General features: G+C 51.3%; 1 protein-coding gene across 1 annotated transcript in view; it reads right to left on the bottom strand.

Moving 5' to 3' along the window:
- BPIFB4 (BPI fold containing family B member 4) overlaps positions 1 to 21369 on the bottom strand; it is a 28441-nt gene extending 7072 nt beyond the window's left edge. The window contains exons 1-13 of the mRNA XM_064382170.1: positions 21264 to 21369; positions 19903 to 19965; positions 19023 to 19542; positions 17914 to 18018; positions 16621 to 16764; positions 15384 to 15447; positions 14860 to 14920; positions 13635 to 13726; positions 11892 to 12092; positions 9601 to 9654; positions 7018 to 7188; positions 4351 to 4418; positions 1480 to 1522 (exon numbers count right to left, since the gene is read on the bottom strand). Coding sequence (XP_064238240.1) covers positions 1480 to 1522; positions 4351 to 4418; positions 7018 to 7188; positions 9601 to 9654; positions 11892 to 12092; positions 13635 to 13726; positions 14860 to 14920; positions 15384 to 15447; positions 16621 to 16764; positions 17914 to 18018; positions 19023 to 19542; positions 19903 to 19965; positions 21264 to 21369 — 1692 coding nt within the window. The remainder of the gene's footprint in view (positions 1 to 1479; positions 1523 to 4350; positions 4419 to 7017; positions 7189 to 9600; positions 9655 to 11891; positions 12093 to 13634; positions 13727 to 14859; positions 14921 to 15383; positions 15448 to 16620; positions 16765 to 17913; positions 18019 to 19022; positions 19543 to 19902; positions 19966 to 21263) is intronic.
- Between the last annotated feature and the right edge of the window lie 5984 nt (positions 21370 to 27353).

Raw genomic sequence — 27353 nt, 5'->3', positions numbered from 1 at the left:
GGGTTCAGGGCGGCCTGGCCCCGATGGCACTGTCATGGCATCACAGCAGACCTAATGGCCCTGGAGACAACACCCCAGTTTCCTCTCCCAGCTCAGCCTCTGTGGGCCTCTGGGCAGGCTCCTTCACTTCGTTAACTCTCAGCTTCCTCAGCTGTAAAATGGGTCAGTGAGCTGAGTTTGCAAGGATACAGTGAGGATGGTGGGTAGACCACGTCAAACTCCTGGCCTTGAACCTTTTCCTACGTTATCTCCCTTAACTTCTCTAAGTCTTGGTTGCCACATCTGAAAATGAGAGTGAGTAACCCTTGCCTCATAGGGTGGTTATAAAAATCAGACATAAGCCCCCGTATGTAAAATTCCTGACGTTCTGATCTGCACAGTGTGAGCACATGGACTCACTCTCCAGCAGAGCCTCTTCCCAGCTCTGTTGCCTTGGGCGAGTCACTTGAGCTTACCTTCCTTATTTGGAAAAATGGGCTTAATAATAATACCCAAATCATAACAAGGTGGTAAGGATTAAGTGAGAAAACCTCATTACAAGAGAAAAAGAGCATAATTCAGTGCCTACGGCACATCTCTCTAGCTTCATAAATATTCAATGATTTCACTCTGTCAGCCCCTTTCTCCACTTGGAGTCCAGAGATTTCAGTTCTAGTCCCAACTCTGCCCCAACTAGCTGGGAAGCCTTGGGCAGTCTCTCCCTATAAAACGAAGCTGGTGAGACCGGCTTCACAGGCTGCAGCTTTTTGGGTTAGAAAAGCTATGAAATAAGCAACACAATGAACGGGTTTGACTTTTTCTGCACATGTGGAAATCTCATCCAAGCTTATCCCAGAAAGCTAGCAGTTGCTTAGTTGTCAATTTATAAAAAGGAAAAAAACAAAAAACAAAAAACAAAAAAGAAGTGTTTCTGAAGCCTTAGGTGGGGGTGGGGGGTCCAGGAGTGAACAAAGAGATAAAACAGGACTCAACCCTAGAATGTGAGCATCTCAGATTCCTGGACCCTTGGAAAAGCAGAATTCCACAACTTAGGGGCTATAAGGGCGATTAGAAATGAAGTCAAATTTTATTCATTTTACAGATGGGGAAACTGAGGCTCAGAGTGGGTTGATATTGCCCAAGAACATACAGGGGTCAGTGGGCTCCTAACTCCAGGAGGAAAGGGGACCCGTAGGACAAGCTGCCACCATGCCTCCCCACCCTGAAGTGGCCCCCATGGGGCAACCAGTTAACATGGGAGGGCGCCCAAGGCAGAGCAGAAGGAGCTGCAAGTCTGTTTTCTGTCCCTCACTTGCCTTGTAGGCCTCAGTTTCTCCATCTGGCCGTCTGCAAAATGAGGGCTGACTGTGTTGACGAGAACCCTTTGGAATCTGCAAACTCCCCATGCCCAGCCAGGCTCACGGGAACACCGTTCCCGGAAGACCCGTCCTGGGCTCCTTCCCAGAAGATCTCGCCCTGGGACCTGAGCGTGGTACTTACATCAAAGTTGCCCACGTTTGAGGTTCTGAGGTTGAGGCTGGTCCTGCAGATGAAGAAAACAGCCTGTGAGAAGCAGGGACTGCCTGCAAATCATAAGGCTCTTCCATTGTGACAAATTGTGAGCAGCCCCTCCCCTATCCTCACCAACACTCTCCATCTGCAGGGATTTAATAAGAACAATGCTGGCTCTCACATGCCCAGCGCCAACTACACAGCAGACACGACGCTAAGGGCTTCATGCACCACACAGCGAAGGCTCAAATCATAGCTTTGCCACCTACTAGCTGTGTGACCTTAGTCAAAGTACTTTCCCCTTTCTATGCCTCAGTTTCCTCATCTGCAAAGTGGGCGGCTGCTAAGACTAAACGGGGTATTCGCGAAAAGCGCTGCTATAGAGCCCCGTCAAACGCGCATGCGTGATTGCCACCGCCTTGTGTAATCAATCCTTCCAGTGGTCCAGTGGAGCAGGAGCCTGAGGCTCCAGGGAAACTTGCTGCAGCGGCAGAGCCAGGGAGGGAGAGCCCAGCCTTGCACCTTGAACCTGCACTCTCGCTGTTGTGCTGTTCTGAGACGGGAGGCCGAGGCCTGGGTTTGAGGTCTCGCTCTGCACCGCAAGGGCCTCAGTCTTGCTGCACCCGAATCTCATCTGCAACTGACAGTCCTACCCAAGAGAGGCCAGACCGGGCTTGCCCGTGGTGCAGAAATTGTTCGGGGCTGTTCAGAAGCATCAGCTCAGTGTCCAGCAGGACGGAAATAAAGGCACCTTCTTCTTCTTCTTCTTTTTTTTTTTTTTGTTTTTGTTTTTTGTTTTGAGACAGAGTCTTACTCCGTGGCCCAGGCTGGAGGGCAGTATCACAATCTCAGCTCATTGCAACCTCTGCCTCCCAGGTTCAAGCGATTCTCCTGTCTCAGCCTCCTGAGTGGCTGGGACTACAGGCACCAGCCACCACACCTGGCTAATTTTTGTATTTTTAGTAGAGACGGGGTTTCACCATGTTGGTCAAGCTGGTCTCAAACTCCTGACCTCAGGTGATCCACCTGGCTCAGCTTCCTAAAGTGCTGGAACTACAGGCGTGAGCCACGGCATCCAGCCAATAAAGGCACCTTCTAAGGAAGGAAGACTCTCCGCTTTGGACATGTTTTCTTCCTTCCCGACTTCCTCTCCCAGCCCTCTCTCCCCTCTGCCACCGCGCCCCAGTGTCTGTGCCCTTTTCCTCTCTGCGAAGCTGGCCTGTGCTGCTCTCTGCAGGAGACCCCCATCTCTGTGCAGAGCTGGCCCCTAGTCCTCATCCAGGCCACAGGCTGAGTCTGGCCTCCTCGGGAACTCCCGGATGTCTCTGACGTGCCCCATATTAATCATGACTGACTGCCTTTGGTGGGCTTAAGAAATATTGGTTGTAAAAGAAAAGCTTACAATGATCTAGTCACGTGCTACGAATTTTACATATGACCTTAATTAATCTTGAAATGGAAATAATGATAGTACTTATTTCCAGAGGCTGATATCAAGAATTAAAGGAAGGCCGGGCACAATGGCTCATGCCCGTAATCTCAGAAGTTTGGGAGGCCGAGGCGGGCAGATCACTTGAGCTCAGGAGTTCAAGACCAGGCTGGCCAACGTGGCAAAACCCCATCTCTACTAAAAATACAAAAATTAGCGGGGTGTGGTGGCGTACACCTGTAATGGCAGCTACTTGGGAGGCTGAGGTAGGAGGATTGCTTGAGCTGGGGAGGTCAAGGCTGCAGTGAGCCATTACTGCACTCCAGCCTGGGCCACAGAGCAAGCCCCTGTCTCAAAGGAAAAAAAAAAAAAAGAATGAAATGAAGACACATCTAGTACTTGGCCAAATACCTGGCACACAGAAAGCATCCAGTGGGTAATAATTATTCTTTTTATGAATCCTATGAAGTAGTGACTATTATCCCCGTTTTCAGATGAGAAAACTGAGGCTTAGAGGTGAAGTTGGTCGGCCAGTGTCACACAGCGAGTCAGTGGTCACGTCAGGATTTGAACCCACATTGCTTAGCTCCAAAGCCAGTGATTGTACCCATCCAGTGCAGCAGGTCACGCGAACCTGGGTTGCGTCACAGCCCCTCTGTATACTTGCTGGGTGGCCCTGGGTAACTGAATCCACCATTTCCAGCCCTAGTTTTCTCCCTACAAAGGGAGAATAATAGCCCTGACTTCCACTGGGACCATCAGAGGGGAGATAATACATACCATCGAGTACCTAGAGCACAGCCTGGTACGTCATCATCACAGCATCCTTCTCCCCCTTCTCCTCCTCCTCGTCCTCCTCCGCATTATTATGACTTAGAAACAGGGTCTCACTCTGTTGCCCAGGCTGGCATGCAGTGGCACAATCATAGCTCACCACAACCTCGAGCTCCTGGGCTCCTGCCTCAGCCTCCTGAGTAGCTGGGATTACAGGCACATGATGCCACGCCCGGCTAATGTTTTCTAGGACTATAGGTGTGCACCTATGCCCAGGGAATGTTTCTATTTTTGTAGAGATGGAGCCTTGCTACCTTTCTCAGTCTGGTCTCAAACACCTGGCCTCAATCAATCCTCTGGCTTCGGCCTCCCAAAGCACTGAGATTACAGGCATGAGCTACCGTGCCAGCCCCCAGCAGCGTTATTATCACTGACGCTGTGGTTTTTGGCAGTAGTTTCTTTCTAAGTTCATGGCCTCACCCACCCTGCCTGGCTTGTGACAGTGGTCTTGGCAGGCACGAGCCGTCGTCACCTTTGCAGTTCCTTGGGTTTACCCAGCCCTGACATCCACACAGGAGACCTGTACCCGCTCCCTGGTGGCTCCTGCGTGAGCAGCACCAGCCCAGGCAGGACCCCAAGGCAGCACAGCCCCTTACTTGTCCAGCTTGGCGTCAATCATGAGCTTATCTCCTTCTACGGAAAATGAGGCCAAGAGCTCGGTGTCCTGGAGGGAAAGGAAAGGAGAAGGATGTCACTGACGTCATGTCCTGGCCGGTGCTTGCTGAGGGCTCATTGCGTGCTGGGTGCTAGCTAGGGCTTCTTTAACCCTGAGCATGAGAGCAGGTTGTTTCCCGGGACCTGGCTCCGACTTTTATAGGCATGAGACTCCTGCTTAACACGCACCGTGTAATGGATTTGCACACCCTCTGGAGGGAAGGAGTTCGGAATCATAAGTTGCCAACATTAACTATCGTTCACAAGTGAATCACAGTAAGGCCTGAGCAAACACTTCTCAGTAAGGCAAATGTCACAGGATGCCCATGATGTATGGCGGGTGTTTACCAGGGGTCTCTGCGATGCCTCAGAGTGGGTGGGGAGTGGCTCGTAGCCTATGAAACTCGCTTTAGGTAATGAGATTGGGCATCACCACTGCCAATCATAACTGCCCTATCCCCCAGGAAAGGACATCAAAGGCCCAGGCTCATCTCTCTCTCCTTCCAAATAGAGGCCATTGTGTACGAAAATCTCCTTTTCCTTCCCTGCCTCCCACCCAAAATAAATTGGATTTAGGAGTCAGCTTTATGGAAAAGCAGTAAGCTCACGACAAATTCAGGTGATGTTATGAGTAATAGCAATGACTGCGATGATTGGCCAGATGGAGAACTGGGGCTCCGGGTGCACATGGCGGGGCTGTAAGCTGGTGTGGGAAACGCTATTTGAACTGAGGACTGAAGGGCATGTAGGATTTGGCCAGATGAAAAAGAGGGTGGGAGAGTGATCCAGGCAGTGGGGAGAGCATGGGCAAAGGCCCTGAGGCAGGAAACAGGTTGGCATTAGAGAGGTAAAGAGGAGCCCAGAGAGCAAGGAGGTGAGAGGGTTAGTGAGGCTGGACTGGAATGGGGCCAAACCAGGCAGAGCCGTGGGCTGGGGAAAAGTCAGGGCGGCATCCCTGGGGCAGCAGGAGTCTCTGCAGGGTGCCAGGCTGGCTCATACAAGCCTCTGGGCTGCTGATGCAAAATCTCCACATGGTAGAGGCTAATCGATGGGGGACAGCTTGGGACAGCCATCCCACTCCTGGGTTAGAATTGACCCTTTAAACCTCCCATCTTATAAGGCCCCACAAGATCCCCACACTTCGTGGCTTGGCATGCTCCAGTCTAGAGCACCTGATTCCCAACTAGAGATGACTTATTTGGTCTCGAGCTCTGGGAGTAGGAGGGGCTAGCAGGAAGACAGCAGGTGGGACCAGAGTCTCAAGTATCTGAGTCTGAAGCCTGAAGCCTTAACCATGGCAGGGGAAATGGCACTTAACACATTCCTCTGACCAGTGTTTACTGAGCATCTACTATGTGCTGGGTCCTAAGCTAGACTCTAGCCTAGGGTGTCACCACAGAGTGAGACTCTGTCTCAAAGGAAAAAAAAAGTAAGGAAGTGAGCCATGCAGATACCTAGGGGAAGACCATTCCAGGCAGAGGGAACAGCATGTGCAAAGGCCCTGAGGTCAGATGGTGCCTGACATGTTGGAGGAACACTGAGGAGCCCAGAGGTGATGAGGGGATGCTCATGAGGACTTTGTGGGCCATTGTCAGGAGTCAGGAGACTGGCTTTTATTTCAGGATTGAAGGAATGCAGAGGAGAAATATGGTTCACTTTTTTTTTTTTTTTTTTAGACAGAATCTTGCTCTGTCACCCCAAGCTGGAGTGCAGTGGCACGATCTCCGCTCACTGCAGTCTCCACTTCCTGGGTTTAAGCGATTCTCATGCCTCAGCCTTCCAAGTAGCTAGGACTGCAGGTATGCACCACACCCGACTAATTTTTGTATTTTCAGTAGAGATGGAGTTTCACCATGTTGACCAGGCTGGTCTCAAACTCCTGGCCTCAAGTGATCCACCCACCTCAGCCTCTCAAAGAGCTGGGTTTACAGGTGTGAGCCATGGTTCACATTTTAAGGGGATTCCTTTCTATGAAATAATTGTGAAAATTGTATTTGTATCTGTCCCCTGCTAGGTACTGGGACAAGAGAGCTGGAACCATCTCTCTTGTTTCCTCTTTCCCCAGCATCATGTAGAAAGCATAACACATAGTAGGTGTTCAATAAATATTGCCAAATGAATGACCGAGGCTGACTTGGCCACACACTGGGGTAGATACAACCTCTGAGAATAACAGCAGCTAACACTTTGGCGGCCTTTAGGGCATGTCAGGCACTGCTCTGAGCATCTTACTAACGCCTTACTGCCATCCCCTGTGGTAGAGGAGAAAATCAGTCTCAATTTTATTCAATCATCACCACAACCCCATGTGGTATTTTCTCTTCATGTTACAGATGAGAAAACTGGGGCTCAGAGGGAAATGCCAAGCAAATTATCCAAGGCCAGCAGGACAGTTAAGATTCCAGTCCAGAGATAGGGAGGACTTGCCCAAAGTCACGCAGCTAGAAGGGGTAAAGGCTGGATTTGGGCTAGAGCCTCTGGCCCCAAAGTTGGGCTTGTAGCCATGCTGGTGGGGACTGTGGGGACTTGAAGGGGTCTTTGGGCTCCAGGAGACCATGTGGCTCTGTCTTGAGGCCCAGCTGGGGGCCCTGGTACCTACGGATACTCACCACATCAATGAGGCAGATGGTCGTCTCCATGTCATTGGGCTGGGAGACCATGATCTCAGCAGTGGCCAACACCTTCACCAGCGCCTTGTCCTTCTGCAGCATCACGGACGGAGGATTTGGCACCTGGATCCTGATGATGAGTGGGCAGGACTCAGGGTACTGCTGGAACACCTGTGGGCAGGCACCAGGTCAGGTGGGCAGGGTCCTTAGCATAGGAGATACCCAGGGGGTTGTCAGCCAACCTCTAAACACAGAACACCGAGGTCTCCTGTTGCTTGAGTCCAACAAACCACAGGCAAAGCCACCGACCCACTGTGAGAACTGGGCAAGGAGCTGCCCTCTCCGAGCCTTGCACATGGGGTTACTGGGAGAATTCACTGTGATCATGCCGGCAAGATTCAGGCTCAATGCTTGACACCTGGAAATGCTCAAAACCTGGTACTGAGTGTAACGGGGTCTCCCGGGAATGCTGGCCAGGTGCTGAATGGACATTCTTAATTTCATTCAATCATGACAACCATGGAGTGTTTTTTTTTTTCTTCACATTATGGATGAGAAAACAGGGCCTCAGAGGGGAATGCCAAGGAAATTGTCCAAGGCCTGGAGGAAAGTTAAGATTCTGGTGCAGGTCTGTGGGCTCGGAGCCCAGGCCCCCACTCTGAACACTGTTCCTGAAATGAGACGTCCACACCTGGAGAATCCCACAGGGAGGTTCCAGGCAAGGCACAGGCTGCCCCCTGGCCCGGATTGCTGGAGAGACTTGAGCTTGTTTGCTGCAGTTTGATTCCATGAAAGCTAATTTACTAAAGGGACAATTCGTAAAATGACAATTTGCCATATTTACCAAATAACTGACTTACCAAAAATGCATACTTTAAATATGTTAACTGACCATAGAGAGATGGGCAAAACCACAATATTACTTTTAAAAGAAATGGAAGGAGGTCCCCTCTCCTGGTAACTCCGTGCAGTCCAGGTCTCCAGGACACATTGCTGTGACTAGCCTGAATCCGCCTGCTGCAGGCCCAGCGCCACTGGATCACTTGAGGTCAGGAGTTCTAGACCAGCCTGGCCAACATGGTAAAAACCCGCCTCTACTAAAAATACAAAAGTTAGCCAGGCATGATGGTACACGCCTGTAATCCCTGTTCTACCCCAGCTCTGCTACCGCCTCATCATCTGGCCTCTCTGAGCCTCTGTTTCCCCATCTGTAAATGGTGTGCTCCTCCTCTCTGGTCCAGTGGATGGAAGGAATGATTAGGACCAAATGAAAAGGTATGTTCTGACCTGGCACTGTGGCTCATGCCTATACTCCCAGCACTTTGGGAAGCTGAGGTGGGCGGATCTCTTGGGGTTAGGAGTTCGAGACCAGCCTGGCCACCATGGTGAAACCCCATCTTTACTCAAAATACAAAATTAGCCGGGCGTGGTGGCAGGCACCTGTAATCCCAGCTACTCAGGAGGCTGAGGCAGGGGAATTGCTTGAACCTGGGAGGTGGAGGTTGCTGAGATCACACCACTGTACTCCAGCCTGGGCGACACAGCAAGACTCTCACACAGTAAGACTCTGTCTCAAAAAAAAAAAGAAAGAAAAAGTATATTCTAAAAAACCAATTTCATAAGTTGTAAAGCGTAGTGCACATAGGAAGTGACCCAGTAAATAAAAGGCACAGTCAATTGAAGGGTCCACCTACTCGCTGGAGCAGCCACTGTTACCACATTCGAGAATTAGGCTTCTGATGTTCAACTTGCAGCCACATGGGGGCGATAGTGACCACGTGTTGCGTTTGGTCTCCCACTAGAGACTTTGAATTCCACCCAGGACTAAACAGGGCAGGCAAAGAGAGGTAAAGAACGTCTACAACTGCCAAAGATCACAGCCATCCTTCGCACCTGCATGACGCTTACTAGGAACAGCGCCCTTTGCTTCCAGGTGCAAGCAATAGGCCCAGAACCAGAGCCGCAGCCAGAACTGGGGTGGGAAAGGCCTTTGCTCCAACTCTATGTGGCCACTAATCGGACAAACGCACACTTGCTCTTTTTGTAAATGAAATAACGTGTAATTATTAACAACAGTAATAAGAGTTAACATTGATCAAATGCCCGCTCCTTGCGTGGGTGCAGACCCCAGGTCCACAGCCACCCTGTGAAGTGAGCATGGTTACTCTGTTGTCCAGATGAGAAAACTGAGGCTCAGAGAGAGGAATTGTGTGTCTACACACATCACCTCATTTGCCTTCCCATGGTAACCTGTGGAATCGGTGGCAGCAACCTTTTTTGACAGATGAGGAAGCTAAGGCTCAGAGATGTTAAGACTCTTGCCCAAAGTCACACAGCAAGGGAAGTGGCCAGGCCAGGATAAGACCTATACCGACCACCCATAGAATTCAGGGTATTTCCACCTCAACCTTCTGTGTCCCCCGACCCCCACCCATGGGGGTCTAGCCTGCAAGCCCTTGTCACTGTCACTGCACTCCCAAGCAAGGGTTGAGGGTAGAGCACCCCACCCCTTCCAATCCAGTTTCTCAAACAACAAGATAGAGAATGAGGCTGAAGGCAGTGGGACCCGCCCACCTTACATACCTTGGGGATCAGGGCTCCCAGTGTGGCTGTGGTAAGTGGAGGAAGCTCTTCAAACTATAGGACAAGAAGAAGGACCATGTAAGTCCTGGGGGCTATGGGTACAGACAGGAGTTGCTAATACAGTGATTAAACTCCCACATGCTTTACGACACCCAGCAGGGCATCTTCTCCCCCTTAAAGACCCCTGCCGGGGTGAGGTCCTGCCTATCCAGCCATCATTGCCATGTAGACCACGGGCGCTGGTTTGCAGTTAAATGGCTTGGGCTGACTTAAGCTGACCAAGGACTGTCTCAAAGAACAGCAGGCAAAACCTGAATATTTCTCCTCTAAAAATGTTATTCTTGGCTGGGTGTGGTGGCTCACACCTGTAATCCCAGCACTTTGGGAGGCCGAGGCGGGTGGATCACTTGACGTCAGGAGTTCCAGACCAGCCTGGCCAACATAGTGAAAACCTGCCTCTACTAAAAATACAAAAATTAGCCAGGCATGATGGTGCACCTCTCTAATCCCAGCTGCTCCAGAGGCTGAGAGTGGAGAATTGCTTGAACCTGGGAGGCGGAGGTTGCAGTGAGCCGAGGTCGCGACACTGCACTCCAGCCTGGGTGACAGAGCAAGAATCCATCTCTAAATAAATAAATAAATAAATAAATAAATTCTTTTTTAAAACAAGGAGAGCAGCATCAAGTCCATTTGCATAATTCAATGTCCACTAAATTCATGACCTCCGCCACATCCTTGAACCACCTATGCTATTATTTGCTTAGCATCTTCTTTAAATTGACTTACTTCTTAAGACCTCAAATACTAAAAATGGAAAGCCAATACCACTTGACAGAGACGGCAACTGCAAACCAAATACAATAAAAACAAAACAATGCCATGACCTTCCGCATGGATATCACTGTCTGTGGAGGGCTCTGGGCATGAGCTCTGTTCTCTCTTAGTTAAAAAGGGGACCCTGACAAATGCAAGAGAGGGCTAACTATACACGGGCATCAAGTGGAGACTTTTCTCTCAGTGGAAGCAAATGTTGGCATCATTTGTATGATGGTTTTGTGGAGAATGTCTTGTTCTTAGGAGATACACAGTGAAGTTTATGGAATGAAATGTCATGATGTCTCCAAAAACTCAAATTGTTCAACAACAGATGGGATAGATGGACAGGTAGACAGACAGACAGGCAGGCAGGCAGGCAGACAGACAGACAGACTGATAATGGGTGAGTGGGTGAATGGATATACAAATGGATGGATGGATTGGTGGATGGATGGATGGATGGATGAATGAATAAATGATTGGATGGATAGATAAATGGATGGATGGATTAGTGGATGGGTGGATGAGTGGGTTGATGGGTATATCGGTGGGTGGGTGGGTGAGTGGATAGGTGGATGAATGGATAGATGGATGGTTGGTTGATGGATGGATGGAAGGGTGGATGAGTGGATGGATGGGTTAATGGTGGATGGGTGGATAGGTGGATAGACAGATAAACTGATGGATAGATGGATAAATTGGTGGATGAATGGGTGGGTGTTTGATTGGTGGATGAGTGGGTGGATGAATGGCTAGATAGATGGAGGGATTGGTGGATGAATAGATGGATATATGAACGAATGAATGATAGGTTGGATAAATAAATAGATGGATGTATGGGTGGATGAATGGGTGGGTGGGTGGGTGGATAGGTGGGTTGATGGGTGGAGGGGTGGGTGGGTAGGAGAGCGAATAGACACATAGATAGATATGAAACTGTGGCAAATTTTTAACTAATGAATCTATGTGAAGCATATATGTCCATCAGTTGTAGCATTTTGTAACTTTTCTGAAGGCTTAAAATTTTTCAAAAGAAAAGGGTTGGAAAGAAAATGACTCTGGAGCATGGCTAAGGGTGCTATTTTATTATGTATCATTTGTTACTTATGTATTAGTGTTCACCAAATGAAAGCATTCTAAACATTTATAATGAGGTACATATATATGAATATATGTCATGCTTTTAAAAAACAATTGAAATAAAATTAAATAGAATTGAATATGGAGCAACTTTCTCATTGTGAGAACTGATGCTGTTGTGTGCCACGTCTGTGGACCACCTGAAATCCTCCCAAGCACCACACTTTAGCAAGCACTCATGTAATTGATGCACCCATGAGTTGGAGGTGAGTCAAGGGATGAACCATCTGCAGTTCTCACTTCACAGAAAATTCCCCAAGGCCGTGGGGACTGAGAAGGGTCACCGCCAGCTGTTTGCCGCCCAGCCGCCTCCCCGCAGTGGGGCAGTGACTCACCATGCCATTGGTGATGTCCAGGTCCAGAGCATGCTGCTTCTGCAGCAGAGTCAGCACGGAGCCCAGGAAGTTGGCAGACACGGCCAGCTGGGACTTGGTGTTGTCACCCATGGGAGGCAGCTCTGGCATCGGCTTGGGAGACACAGCTGGCCGCCCCAGTGGGTAGTCGATGAGCCCTCCTCCAGCCTCCCCAACCAACGTCTGGAGGAGAAGGGAAGAAAGGGGTCATGGGGAGGGAGAAGATGGAAAGAAGGAAGTTGAAGACTGGAGTGAGGCCCTGAATCTGCCCCCAGGCAGCCATTTTTGGTTAAAGCCACTGAGTCTGAGTGACTCTTCAATGTATGGCCCCAACTCCCCTTCAGTTTAGGATGTACTGGAACTTTCTGCCATTCCTGCTTCATGGTCACTTACAATGACGGCCGTGGCGTGGCAGATCCTCCCCAAACTCAGCCCTGCAGTGATGAACTAGCATGGGTATGCATCCGCACAATACACGCCTCCATATCTTCCCTCCAAAGACCAGACTCCTCCACAGCCTACACGGTGCTATGTGATGTGCTCCAGGAGACCTCTCCAACCTCCAAGCCACTCTGCCTGTCACCTTCCCTCTGCACGGTCACCAGGGCTTTGTCAGTCTTCCCCCGCCCACAACACCATCACCTCCACCATGGGGCCTTCCCACAGGATATTCCCTCCCCACATCCTTCTCTTGTTAAGTTCTACTCATCTGGCAGCTCTCAGCTCGTGTTACTTCCTCCAGGAAGCCCTCCTTGACCTCCCTGGGTAGATCATATACTCCCTGCTTTAGGCTCTGATAGCCTCGGATCCTTATCACTGTGCTCATGATTTAGAATTGCATATTTGTTTGAGTGGTTCTTCATGGCCTGGCCCCTCCAAAACATTCTCATCTCCATTGGAGCAGAGACTTGGTCTTGTTCATCACTGTACCTCCAGTACTCGGCCCAGAGCCTGGCATGCAGTGGGTGACCAATGAATATCTCTTGAATGGATGCATGTTTATGAATCTGTTAAGTGTGCGGCACTGATGCTGGAAACATATGTGCATGCACAGGTGCGCCCGTATACACGGGGCACAGATGCGCAACTGCATCTCTGTATCTGATGGAGCAAGTCGGGAGGTGTCTGTGTTCGTGTAGCCTAGGAAAAGTACCTGTGTGTGCCCCATACAAAATTAGGGGCCAGATCATATTTCACACATCTCCTCCCAACTCCGTTCACTGACATCACGTTGGGAACTTGAAGCCGTCCATGGTGGGAGTTTTGTTAGCATGGAAATCAGCAAATGCTACAAATCAGGACTTTTTTATTAGTCGTAGACAGCTGGCGAAATGCTTACAGCACACCTGGGCCACACCTGTTCCTCCAGCACACCCAATCCCACTGCAGCAGCTCTTTTAGCACCTGGTAGCTCGACTGCCTGGGTTCAGACCCCAGGTCCACATTTATTAGCTGTGTGACCTCGGGCAAGTGGTTTAACCTCTCTGTGCCTCAGTTTCCTCAATAAGAGTGCCTGCCTCCTATGGTTGCCACGAGGATAGGCTGATTAATCGACACAAAGCACGCAGAGGGTGCCTGGCACACAGCCAGCGCTGGGAAAGTTGGCTACGATCATGTTTTCTAACACAGCTCCAGAAGGTCTTCTTCTAATCAGAAAAGCCTCACTGACGCTCCTGCCTTTGGGAGGAGGGCCACCACCCTCTGCCCTGAACCCCCGGCACTCACGTTGAGGTCCAGCTCCAGGAATTCCCCAGTCACAAGCGGGAGGCTGGAGAAGGTGTACTGGACGCTTCCCAATATCCCCAGAGGAATCAGAGCTGCAGGCAAGAGAGAGGGTCACAGGGAGGTCCCCTCACCATCCAGATGCCTTCCCTCCTTGTACACTGTGGCTGAGGGATGGACGAGGTGGGTCCGGGCTCCAGCTCCAGACACCATGAAAAGAGCAAAAGTTCTGGGTTTGAATCCCAGCTCTGCCTCTTCCTGCTGTGTGAACCCAAGCAAGTCACTGCATTCTTTGAACCTCAGTTGCCTCCTCCGTAAAATGGGTTTACTGCAACCTCTGGGACTACGTTGTTGAGGTGGCACAATGATATCCTGAATGTTGATGAGTTTTGTAAACTCTGAAGTGCTGTGCACCAAGGAAAGAATTCAGGGTTCCACAATGTGGTGCTTAGTTGAATGTGTCATTTCCTTGACTGTGTAATGAACAGCCCCGCCTTCTGGGCTCTTCCCTCCTCATCTCTGGCCACAAAGGGAAGGAGATTTTCCTGTCTTGGAAAGCCATTCTCAGACTGCCTCGAGTCCCAGAGAAATGGGAGCACTATCAGAGAGGGCTGCCCTGTGTGGCTGTGGAGGTTGCACACTGCACAATTCGAGGTGCTGCCATTCCACTGTAATCTATGTGAAAGGAGGTCCCTGGAATCATGCAGTGCACAAATGGCACAACCATACGAGGCAGGCTTGCTTTCAGGAATGTTCACTCAGAAATCCAGGACCCAAGATGCTGGTGGAGCCCGGTTCTGAGGCCCCGGTCAGTCCCCACAGTGTCTCTCCTGCTAGTCACTCTCCAACCCCTCTGTGAATTGGGAGATTTGAGAGATGAGGAAACTGGAAAGAGCCTCTCCAAGTCCACACAGCTTCCACGCAGAGCCGGGGCTTAGACCCAGCTTCCTGACTCCCGGGACAGGGCCATCACCTCCCAGACCCCAGTGGAAGCTCCTCCCTCTGGTACTTGGGGGTATGTTTGGGGGCAAGAGGGGAAGCCACACGGCACCTCTCTTGTGGTGTTAGCCACACCTCACTTCAAGGGCCCAAGGGGAGGTCTGTGACCCCCACCATGCTGAGCCCTCCTCCCAGACACCACCCGGTCCTCAGTGCCTTCCCCAGGGCTGGGCCCAGAGCAGGCACTGGTTTAGATGTCAGCCAGTGAAGCAAAGCAGGAAGGACTTACAATCCACGAGGCCCAGCTGGTCATTGACAAGACCCAGCACCACGTCCACGATGGGGCAGAGCTGCAGGGGAGCAACGGCACACAATCTCAATGCACTGCGGGGAGTCGGGGTAAGGGAGTCGGGGACGCGTAACAATAGCTAAAATGTACCGACTCCTCGCTCTGTGCCAGGCACTGTCCTCGCCAAAGCCCTGTGGGGAAGACTGTCTCTAATCCCCACTTACGGATGGGAAAATTGAGGTTCAGAAAGGTGATGCAACTTGTTACCCAGTTAGGAAGTGCCCAAGCCGGGATTCAAACCCAGAACTGTGCAAATCTCAAGCTCCCTCTCCTTAGCCCTTCACTAATCTGCCCCTTCGTGTTCCTCAGGGTCCTCCACAGACCCCCCAAGAACATGCCCTAGCCCCTGGCTCTCTCTGTCCCTCTGGGTCACCCGCATGCCCCCAGGGATGGAGGCTGGACTCTGGCCCCTTGGTCCGTGGGAAGCCTGTGCCCCTTGCTCCCATCCCGGGACAGCTTCTTACCAAGTCAGGGAGGACGTTGGCCAGGACTCGGTTCACTAAATTGTCCACGAGGTTGGGGAGAAGCCTAAGGAGACAGGAGCAGGCTGAGGCCATGGCTCACAGCCATGGGGGGATCACCAAGGCTGTCCACCCTGGGGGTCCTGAGCCCAGGCTCTGAGCAGTGAGAGCCTCTGAGTGCTGGACAATTGTTCCAAAAGCTGAAAGGACAGAGTACATTCACCTTGACCTGACGAGACAGACCACCCAGGCAAATTGCTTGGCTTTTCATGCATGCATTCATTCATTCATTCTTTCTTTCTTTCAACAAACCAGGCTTCTTGAGCTTTACAGTGGGCCAGGCCCAGGCTTGGATGCTGCTGAGTTTTAACTGCAAAAGTCTTCGCCACCTGCTGATCTGACCCTCAGATGGGCCATTTGCTGCAACCTAGTGTTGTCTTCCCAAAGGGAAAATGAACGTGTTTATTCATCTAAGCATCTCACTCACTATCTAGTACACAGTAGGTGCTCAGTAAATGTTTGTGGAAGGAAGGGAAGGAGAAATACTGGCTGATAAAATGTGTTCACGTGGGTCCACGAGAGAGGATGGATAGTTGGTGCTAAAACGTTTGGGAGAGGTGATTTATTTTAAAACAAGGAGGCTGAGGGCCACAGAAGTAACCCACGAAGCTCTTTTTTTTTTTTTTTTTTTTTTTTTTGATACAGGGTCTCATCTGTTGGCCAGGCTGAAGTGCGGTGGCAAAATCTCCACTCACTGCAGCCTTGAATTCTCCGGCTCAAGAATCCTCCTGCTTCGGCCTCCCAAGCAGCTGGGACTACAGGTGCGCACCACTGCAGCCAGCTCTTAACTAACCCTCCCAAGCTGTTAGTTAAGGAGCAAAATCGGTGATAGACAAGATTTATAGATGGGCAGACAGACTTTTAGTCTGAGCATTTGTTTCCAGGGCCCTGCAGTGGTAAGGAGACGAAGGAGGCATGACCATCCTACCCCGAAGTATCCCTGACCGCTGGACCTCTTGACACCTGCTCTCCCTCCCTCGCCACTGAGCACTGCCTGGGTTCCCTGTTCTGAGGCTGTAGCTGACTGTTTAGTGCTGCGCCAATTCAGCAAAGTGAAGAATTTCTTGAGATAAAGCCCTAATTAGAATGTTTCACCCTGGGGGTGGCGCCGCCATGTTGTTTGCCAAAGACAGACTGCTCCGGCATCCCCCAGGGCACTCCACTGCCGGCTGGCACTCACCCTCGCAGCAGCTTGACTTTGATGCCCCCCAGGAGGGTGTCACATCGCTCAATGACCAGCCGAGGATAACCCGTGCGGTCCATGGTCAGCCGGACCTTGGCTGTGATGTTCACTTCCACTGCGATGTCCAGGAAGCCGATAAGACTGGAGGAGGCCAAGGGGCCAGGGACACCATGAGTCACCCCGCAGCTGCCAGGAGCTCGCCCTTACCCAGGCCTGCCCTCGCCGGTCCTGCCGTCCGTTATGCTCCTTGCTCATCTCTAAGGAACCCGAACCGGAAGTCTTCCCCGGTCCCTCAGGTCACATGGGCTCCCCCTCAGCGCATGAGCCGAAAGTCTGGGAACGGGGCCCAGCACACATTCTGGTTTCCAAGGTGACTGCCCAGTCGTCTAGGTTGGTGGACACAACCTCATCCCACGGGGGTAAGTCCACACGGAAGCCCACCCTCTGAGGTCCTCCAGCGCCTAGTGCATGGCAGGCCCTATTCCGGGACGCATTTTGCTTGTCTTTCCTCACTCATAGCCACAGTCTGGAAAGGGGGTGGTCTCATTATCCCATTGCCAGTGAAGGCACTAAGGTTCAGTGACACTGGGGGACTGACCCAAGGTCACACAGCTTATGAAAGAGTCAGGATTCAAACTCAAGCTGTCACCTGACTCCAGCCTCCCAGAACGTTTTTATTTATTTATTTAGAGGTGGAGTTTCACTCTTGTTGCCCAGGCTGGAGTGCAATGGCGAGGTCTCGGCTCACTGTAACCTCTGCCTCCCAGGTTCAAGCAATTCTCCTGCCTCAGCCTCCCAAGTAGCTGGGATTACAGACATCCACCACCGCGCCCAGCTAATTTTTGCATTTTTAGTAGAGACGGGGTTTCACCATGCTGGCCAGGCTGGTCTCGAACTCCTGACCTCAGGTGATCCACCGGCCTCAGCCTCCCAAGGTGCTGGGATTACAGGCATCCACCACCACGCCCAGCTAATTTTTGCATTTTTAGTAGAGACGGGGTTTCACCATGCTGGCCAGGCTGGTCTCGAACTCCTGACCTCAGGTGATCCACTGGCCTCAGCCTCCCAAGGTGCTGGATTGATAGGAGTGAGCCACCACACCAGGTCCAGCCTCCCGGATCTTAATGCTTAACCACTGAGCTAGGCTGTTTTCACTGCAGACAGATGGCCCCGGGTCCAAGTCTGTGGGCATGCGCTGGCAAAAGTTTCGGTCTTCCTAGTCTCTGTGTTCTGGATACAGAGGCTGGGCCATGGGGTGGTGGGGACCCTTCCAGGGCCAAGGGCACGCACCTCTTCCCGTTGATGGCCACACGGGTGTACAAGCTCAGGTAGACACCCACGCCGGGCAGGAGCCGCACAGACACCCGAGGGAGGGTCAGCTCCACAATACGCAGCCTGCTCGGGACACAGAACGGTGAGAAGGCTGGCCACCCACACTGCCACCCACTCACCAGGCACCCTCCCCTACATTCCCTTTCTCTGCTCCCCGTCTGTTCCTGCTGGCTCTAAAGACACCAGACACCTGCAGTTCAAGGACAGAACGTGGAAAACAGAGAAATTAAGGCAAAATGCCACGCCCCATAATCCCAGTGCAGAGGCCTGCTGTGTAGGTTCCGTATATTTCCTTTGAATCTTTTCTTTTCCTCTGCATGTCACGATGCCATTCCCTCTGCTCATCCCTGCCCCTCTTGCCTGGTTCCCTCCTATACATATAGGTTCCTCTTGCTTAGTTCCCTCCTATACATCCTTCAGATTTCAACTTAAGGCCCTCTTCCTCCAGGAAGCCTCCCTTGATGTCCCTAGGTAAGTGAGCTTCCCCATTATAGACATTCTTATTTCTCCACGAACTTCTCACCGCTGTTGAAACTGTATGATTATTTTTAGGCTTCTTATCAATGCCCATGTACCCCATCAGCCTGCAAACTCCGTTGAGGACAGGGAATGTGTCTTTTCTTGGCTTACCGTTGGGTCGTGTCCCCAGTGCCAACACAGTACCCTGCACATAGTAGGATCTCTAGGTATTTGCTAAGTTAAAGATTGACTGTGAGGAGCAGGCTGAGATTGTAGAACTTATGACATATATGTATAGTTTTAAAACCCTCGGGCTCTTTTCCACTTACACTGTTTTACTATGACCATTCTACAGATGAGGAAACTGAGACTCAGAGAAATGACATCAATGGCCCAAAGCCACACACAAACATGCAAGGTTGAACTGGGTCTCAAACTTAGGACTGTTTCATGCCAAGACCCAAACCCTGTAACTTGGGGCTCCTAAGACGTCCAATCCTGGGGCCAAGCCTCGAAGACCTTCCCTCCTACAACCCCAGCTTCCAGGAGTGATGGTCCCCATTTGGGGTGCATGGGGGCTTGCTGGAGAGAACCCGTCACCTCCTTACCCTGTGATGCCTTGCACGGTGCTGAGGATGCCGCCCTCGCCGAGCACGCCCAGGACACCCCCTCCTCCGAGAAGTCCTCCGTCACCAAGGAGACCGCCTCCGCCGAGCAGGCCGCCTTGGCCTGCCAGGATGCCATCGGCTGCCAGCATGCCTCCAGAGCCCAGCAAACCACCTGGGCCCAGCGCCCCAGTGGCGATACCAGGTGGGATTTCTCCGGGCCGCAGCTCTCGCCGGTGAAGCCTACCCACAGGTGCCGACCCTTCAGCTGACCTGTATCGCCCGACGCCCCTGTGGCCGCCATATGCATTCTCGGCACTGCGATAGCCGCTGTTTCGGAGGTCCCTGATGCTTCCATCAGACTCAAGGATCTCACCGTATCGGTATTTGCCCCCCAGCTGAGCAGCGTTGTCGTTGCTCTCAACGTGACCGTACTTGTAATTACCACCAAGCTGTTTGCCGTTGGTATATACTGGGGGGGGTTCTCGGACATGGAAGTCATTGTAGGGAATACCACCAACACCTCGGGGGAATTCAGTGCGTCTGTAGTCATTGTAATGGTGTCGGCCACCACCCAAAAGACCACCACCACTGCCACCCAGCAGCCCCCCACCACTGCCACCCAGCAGCCCCCCACCGCTGCCACCCAGCAGGCCCCCACCGCTGCCACCCAGCAGCCCCCCACCACTGCCACCCAGCAGCCCCCCACTGCTGCTGCCACTGCCACCCAGTAAGCCTCCGCCCAATAGATCACTGCCACCCCCTCCACCCCCACCACCAAGCAGGCCCCCCAGGAGACCACCTCCCCCACCACCTCCACTTCCACTTCCACTACCAAGCAGACCCCCCAGGAGAGGCCCACCACCATCACCACCGGCTTTACCCACGGGCACCTCTCTCAGGGCCGAGTGGAGAGCATCGCTGTGCTGCAGGGTGCCCGAAATGGCTGCAGAGAGGCAAGGGCATCAGTCCAGGGCCCCTCCCTTCCTTCCACCTCCAGCCCCCCACAGCCAGCACCTCGCCATGTTGCTCAGCTCCCTGGGCCTCACTCTTCCCACCAGCGAAGTGCAGAGGCTGAACGGAAGCCTCCTCCAGGCTGATCTAGCCCTGGCATCGTGCCCAGCTCATTTTCTGCCGGGTTTTGTCTAGTCTTGCTTTAACTAGATTTGGATATCAACCAGCCAGCCCTTCCAAATGCTCTGCACTTTACAGCTTTAAAACATTGACTTCCTTATGTATTACTGCAACTGATTCCTGCAAAATAGTCAAGGCCAGAAGTGTTGTCCCCATTTGATGGATAGAAAGATTGAGGCCTGTGAGGTACTCAGAGATCACTTAAATAGGAAATCTATTTTTCTTTTATGCTTGTGATAGGCTGGGAGGGTGTTGAGGGAGACAGTGTGTCTTCACGTGCCAGGTGACAGAAGTGAGGTCCTAAGAATCGGAGGCAGGAATAATTATAGCTCCCACTCTTGAGGGCCTTCTATGTCCCAGGAGCTGTGCTAAGTTTTCAAAAGGTCATTTCCTTTAATTCTCATATCAGTTCTCTGAGATAGGGACTATAATTATACCCATTTTACAGATAAAGAAACTGAGGCTCAGGGAACTCAAGTGATGGACTTAAGGTCACACAGTCAGGATTTGAACCCCACGAAGGCTGATCCAGGGCCCTTAATCACTGTTCTCTACTGCCTCTAAAGAATGAGCATGACCGGGCATGGTGGCTCACACCTGTAATCTCAGCACTTTGAGAGGCTGAGGATGGCAGATCACAAGGTCAAGAGATTGAGACCATCTTGACCAACATGGTGAAACCCCATCTCTATTAAAAATACAAATATTAGCTGGGTGTGGTGGTGCGCACCTGCAGTCTCATCTATTCAGGAGGCTGAGGCAGGAGAATCTCTTGAACCCAGGAGGCAAAGGTTGCAGTGAGCCAAGATGGCACCACTGCATTCCAGCCTGGTGACAAAGCGAGACTCTGTCTAAAAAAAAAAAAAAAAAAAAAAGAATGAGCATAAAATCACAGTATGGTGCTTGGCACATAGTAGGTGCTTGGCACATAGTAGGTGCTCAGGAAATGGCAACCAAAAGAAAAAGAGGAAACTAAGGCCCAGAGAGCAGAAGTCACCCAGCCACCTGATGTGGACTCTGCCAGCAGGAGGAGGTCCCTGGGTACTTCAGAGTTGGCAGAACTGCCTGCTCACCCCGTGCCAACCCTCACCCCTTCGGTGCTGGACTCACCATTGCTCAGCACATCTTTGGTCACCCTGAGGACCGTGTTTGTCTTTTGGCAGGTGCCACACACAGCCACCATGGACAGTGTGGCTACACACCACACCGTCCACATGCTGGCGCTGCTTCTCTGCGGAGGAGAAAGTGCAGATGATGATGTGGCTGGGCACCACCACCCTGGCCAGCAGGTGGCACTAGGCAGCCCCAGCCAAGAGTCACCTCAGGACCCTGGGACCCAGAGATGAGGGGAAACCAGCCAAGGTCACACAGTAAGGCAGGGTCCAGAATTCCAGATACCACCTTTTGAGTTTTTCAAATTGAAATGAATCTGATGACACAAAGCAGGCCCGTTAAACATGCAGTTTCAGAGAATGGATGTCTAATTATCTCCCAAGATGAGATTGACAAATTGAGCATCAGGGAGATGGGTAATGGGGATTCCAACCAAAACACCAAACGGGGAGCTGGCAGGCTCTGAGGAAATCCCTCCAGCATCGTCCCGTCTACTCACTCACCCATCTGCTCATCTGCTCATATGCTCATTCTCCCCTTCTTATTTATTCTTCCATCCATCCATTCAACCTGCTATCCTCCCATCTATTATCCCTCTGTCATCCAAATAGCTGGCAAGCCCTATATCCATCCACCCGTCCACCCACCCATCCATTCACTCATCACACATTCTCCTCCATTTATTCATCCATCCTCCCATATATCTACCATCCTTCTGTCATCCAAACAGCTGGCAAGCCCTATATCCTTCTATCCATCCAGCCACCATCCTTCCTTCCTTCCATCCATCCATTCATCTTTCCATCACTTCATCTACTCATCCACACATCCCTCTAGCCACCCTTCCACACATCCAGCTAGCCAGCACACACTCTTCCCATCTCTTTGGAGGAGTCAGTTCCACACTATGTTAAGATCAGCAGCTCTGGGTCAGAGTTATCTGGGTCCTAATCCTTAGGAAAGAGACTTTACCTTTTTGAACCTCTGCTTCCAAATCACAAACAAGTGGTATCTCATACATAGTAGACACTCAATAAAGAGTAGCTATTGTTATTACTTTGGGACTATTATTTCAGACCCCTAAGAAGTGGGCGAGGAGTGTCACGAGATTGGAGAGGTGAGGCATACATTTTGGAACGAGCTGCACAGCCTTTGGGAAAGTTTCTTTTGCTGCCTATGTGCCCTCACCCACTTCTCTCACTCCATCAGCCCTAGCTACACATCCACCAGCCTCAGAGGATCAGCACAGGGTATGGCCTCTCATCTGAGCCAAGAAGTTGCTGGTTTCAGCCATCTCTGTTTAGGCACCCTCTCCCCTTTTTTCTGTCCCCACCTCTCTTAGACTTCACAAAGTCCCCGAATTCTTTCCCCACTCCTATCTGCTCCCAGAAGAATATTGGAGACATTAATTTATACTAGAATATAAAGGACTACTATATGCAGGATTTTTTTTTTTCCGGCTTCCTCTCTCATCCCAACCTCACTTTCCAGAGAGCTTCGTTCAAAAAGGAATCACCCTTTTTAATTAAAAAGATGGGCATGAATGGAAGGATTTCTGGCATCAGCAAACAGCTGAGGAGTCTCCGAGAAAAGATCCTGGGTACCCAACATCCCTGGGAAGGATGAGTGCAGCTCTGCTCACGCATGTAATTGGCATGACCCAGGCCTTTTTGTTGATTTCCAAGAGGCTCTCCCGACTAGGCCTATGCAAAGATAAGACACCTGAACTTAGAGAGGGGCCATCCTGACGGATCTCTAGGCTGGGACTCTCTCATTACCTTCCCAGGCCTCCGCCTCCCCTACTGGACACTGAGTAGACAAGGGTCTCTTCCTTACCCGCAGGAGGTCCCTGCCACTGAGTCCTGAGAGGTCCCGTTCCCCGAACCCTCTGCTTTTAGCTGAGTCTGGTCACAGATCAGTCTTATATAGCAGCCTGAGACTGAGCCCAGACCCCAGAGAGGGAAATACCGTATAATTACAAGAGACCGGAATTCAGATTTGTTCTGCAAATCTGTTTGCTCTGCAAACCCCACAAGGGTTTGCGGTTTGTGGCTAATTCCAAGACCTGCACTCAGTCCCAGATGGTGTCACATGAGCTGGTTTTATCAGCCCTCATGCTGGGCACATTCCTGGAGACCCCAGCTAGGCCCCAAGCTTGGGGAACTGGAAGCACCCCCAGACGCATCTAGTTTCTAGCTCTAAGGCACGCACTAGCCATTCCAGATCATCTGGGTAGACAGGAGGTGCCCAGGCTGGACTCAGCATCAGGATGACCCAGGTTCGAACCCTGCTCAATCCCCAACTCAGCATATGACCTTGGGCCAGCCACTTCCTTCCTCTGAGCTTCGCATTCTTTCTGTCTGGTAAACGAGTATAATACCTGCCTCACAGGGCCGATTTTAGGACTAAGGGAGATGAAGATGGATCCAACTCCTCGAACTTGGGACTGGTAAATGGATGGCATTTTTTTTATCCTAAAAACATCTTCACTCACTTCTTAGGGGTCTGAAATAATAGTCCCAAAGTAATAACAGCTGCTGTTTATTGAGTGTCTATTATGTACGAGATACAAGAAGATTTTTCCCAACTATTTCCTCATGAAATTGTCATACCTGCGGCAAAGCTGAAGGAATCGTACAGTGGACACACATGGTTGTCACGTTGTTCCCACTAACTATACCCACCATTCACATTCTTGTCATTTGCATCCATCTGCTAATCCGTCTTGGACTTTTTGTGCATTTGAAAGGTGCAGACACCAGTACACCACCACTAAACACTTCACCCTGCATGCCGTTCTGATTCTTTTCTTTATTTCTTTAGATACAGTGAAATGCACAAACCTTAAATGTTCATTTGCTGAGTTTTGACCATTTTGTATGGTCATGCAGCCCACACTCCAATCACAATATAGAACATTTCCACCACCCTAGAATGTTCTGTCTGCCTTTTCCCAGTTGCGCCCTCCGAAACCTGCTGGGAATCAGCCCCGAACACTTCCCTTGGCATCCGTGGCCTCCGTACACACACCCCCGTCCTCTCTTCACACACAGTTTCTCATTCCTTCCATCCCCTCTCATCACCCCTGGCCGCCCTGCCTCTGGGCCTGTGCATGTGCAATCCCTGCCATCTACAAAGCCCTCTCCAGATTCTAATAGTCAAAAGGTCAGAAGCAGCTGAGCACAGTGGCTCATGCCTATAATCCCAGCACTTTGGGCAGCCGAGGCGGGGGGATCATGAGGTCAAGAGATTGAGATCATCCTGGCTAACACAGTGAAAGCCCATCTCTACTAAAAATACAAAAAAAAAAAAAAAAAGCCAGGCTTAGTGGCATGCGCCTGTAGTCCCAGCTACTAGGGAGGCTGAGGCAGGAGAATTGCTTGAACCTGGCAGGCGGAGGTTGCAGTGAACTGAGATTGTGCTACTGCACTCCAGCCTGGGCAACAGAGCAAGACTCCATCTAAAAAAAAAAAAGTGTCAGCAGCTGTGGAAAGCTATCCCTGAGGCCCATAGTGAGGTGTCATTTCTCCAGGCAAACCAGCTATGTGCCCCCACCCCTAGGCCAGCACAGGCACAGATGCCAGTGTAACAATGAACAAGCGAATGAATGAATGAATGAATGAATGAATTTATCTTTTGCTCTCCTCTGGACTGAGTGCTCCCTGAGGTCTCCTTGCTTCCCATCCACAGTCCCAATCCAGGTCTACCTCTATGTTTAATCAATGCCACCTCCTCCCTGCTCCAACCCTCCCCGTCTGCGAATTCTGAGAGACAGGGGAGCATTTCTCTCTCCACCAATGCCTGCTCTCAAGTCAAACTGGGAATAAATGTGTTTTGCCCCCAACTCCCCAAGGAGATGCCCCCTCCTTCCTCCCTGGAGGAATGGGGGCTCTGAAGGTAGGCGTCATTGATATAAGTCCGGCCAAGCTTGGCCGATGTCACCCCTTACTTCTTCTGTGCCACTGGGCCAGCCCCACCTGGGGACTCAGTTTCCCCATCTGCAGTGGGTGCATTGATGGAATCGTTAAGAGCACAGGCTCTGGAGCTGGCTGCTGGGCTTGACTTCTGCTGCCAGCTCTCGCTGTTCCCCTGGTTGTACGATGGTGCTTGGAATCGTCCTGAACTGCAAAGCTCTGAGAACAGGCCTTGCACGCAGTTGGGCTCAGTGGGTGGTGTCTGTATCCTTATCATCCTGGGTCCCAGCAAGTCTGGGAGAGTCATGAGGGGCATGAGGAAGTAGCTTCAGCCCAGACTACCTCATTGCCTCCTGTCGGGGCTGGAAGGGTTCCTGGAATAGGGAATGGGGACTCCAAGAGTTACACACTCCTGCATTCCCACATCCATCTGCCCTTTCAGCGTCCACAATCACTTCTCCCTGGCCTCCATCTGGCCACCTGCAAAATGGGCGTGATCACACTTTCCCAGGAGGGTTTTGAGAATTACATAGGAAATGTGTTGACTGTCTCTGGAGCCTCAGAGCTCTGTAAACAGTCAGTTTCCCTTGAGGAAAGCAGACACTGAATAGGGTACGTTCTGCCCGGCCTGCAGGGAGCATAAACTTGTGGCAGTGACTTTCTTTCTCTGTGCCCCAATGTGTATCCCTGTACAACGGGAAACTAGAGAAGACATTTCAAAATGATGCCACTCATCTGAGTAACTCAGCTCCTGGGTCTTCCCTGTTTAAAGTCTGTGTGGTTCCCCGTTGCCTGGCACTTAGTAAGTGTGATAAAAATGTTTGTTATACAAATAAATTATCTTTTTAAATGAAATACAGTGCCAAGAGTGCCTCTCCCCACCCGAGAGAGCAGGAACCAAGGCTCACTGTAAACTGTAGAGGGCAGTGCACACATGAAGGTGGTGCCGGTCACCCAAGGCCCTGTGCCTTTTCTCTGTCCTAAGGCCAGCCTGTCCCCTGGGTCCCTCCTGGCCACCCTGGGAGGATTAGGGCAGCCCTGGCGCCGGGGAGATCAGCTGGGCTTAGCGTCCAAAAGGCACCTTTGTCTGGAGCTGGAGGGACCTGGCAGGGGATGGCTGGAAGGACATCCAGATTCCCTGGGAGGTGACTCACCCCAAAGGTGACTCAGCCACACAGGAGGCCATGTGGGGCGGAGGGGGTCACACTGGGGCTGCTGAGATTGGAAAACAGATCCAGACCTACCACCAACCCTCCACTCAGCCCTTGCCCCCTGCCATAAACCGTCAGCCCTCCAGGGCTGCAAGGGGCTCCCTTCAGTCTTGCTTGATTCCTCACCCTAAGGGTGGAGTTCACAGCCTGGGCTCCAGAGGCGGGGGTGGGTACTAGGCTCAAATCCCGACCCTGTCACTACCTAGCTGTGTGGCCTTGCACATACCACTTAACTTCTCTAGGTCTCAGTTTCCTCAACTGAATAATGAAGGTGAAGACAGTTCCTAGAAAGTAGGGCTGATTCAGGAAGCTGATGACATGACCTAGCCAAAGCACTCAGAACGGTGCCTGGCACTTGGTAAGCATACAATCAATGCAGCAAGTACTTTCTGGCATAGCAGTGAAAGCCCAGACTTTGGAATTCGAGTCAGAGGGATCTGGTTCAAATCCTGCTTCTGCCACTTAGAAGCTGGCTGATTCCATTTCTCTGAGCTTCAGCTTTTTTATACGTAGAACAGGATGGTCATACCCACCCATTTTGGGGGCTGTGATATCAAGTGCATTAAGCGATGTTAAGCATCTGACGTAGTGTCCAGCACAAAGTAAGTGCTTAACAGAGGTTGACTCTCTCACCTCTACTCTCTGCAGCTGCAGAACTTACCATGATGAAGCAGACACTGGCCCTGACCTTGAGGAGCTCTGGGCAAGTGGGAGAGTGAGGCTGAGGCAGTGACCAGTGTGGCCCATCCAATACGGGGGAGCGGGAATAGGAGGAAGAGGAAATAGCCATGCAAAGGCCTCTGGCTGCACATTATTGCTCATTTTCCAGGTGCCAGGCACTCTTCTCAGAACTCTACAAGGATTTTCTGTTTTAATCCTCAGATGACCCATGAGTGAATAATGTTCCCACTTTGCAGATGAGGAGCCCGAGGCACAGAGACAGCTCTGCCCCCTCTGCATGC

The sequence above is a fragment of the Aotus nancymaae genome, unplaced genomic scaffold (assembly GCF_030222135.1).
Source record: "Aotus nancymaae isolate 86718 unplaced genomic scaffold, 86718_ANA_hifiasm-v0.15.2.pri h1tg000029l, whole genome shotgun sequence".
Classification (NCBI taxonomy): Eukaryota; Metazoa; Chordata; class Mammalia; order Primates; family Aotidae; genus Aotus; species Aotus nancymaae.
Note: the sequence above shows the minus strand (reverse complement) of the source record. Positions and strands in the feature narration are given on the sequence as shown.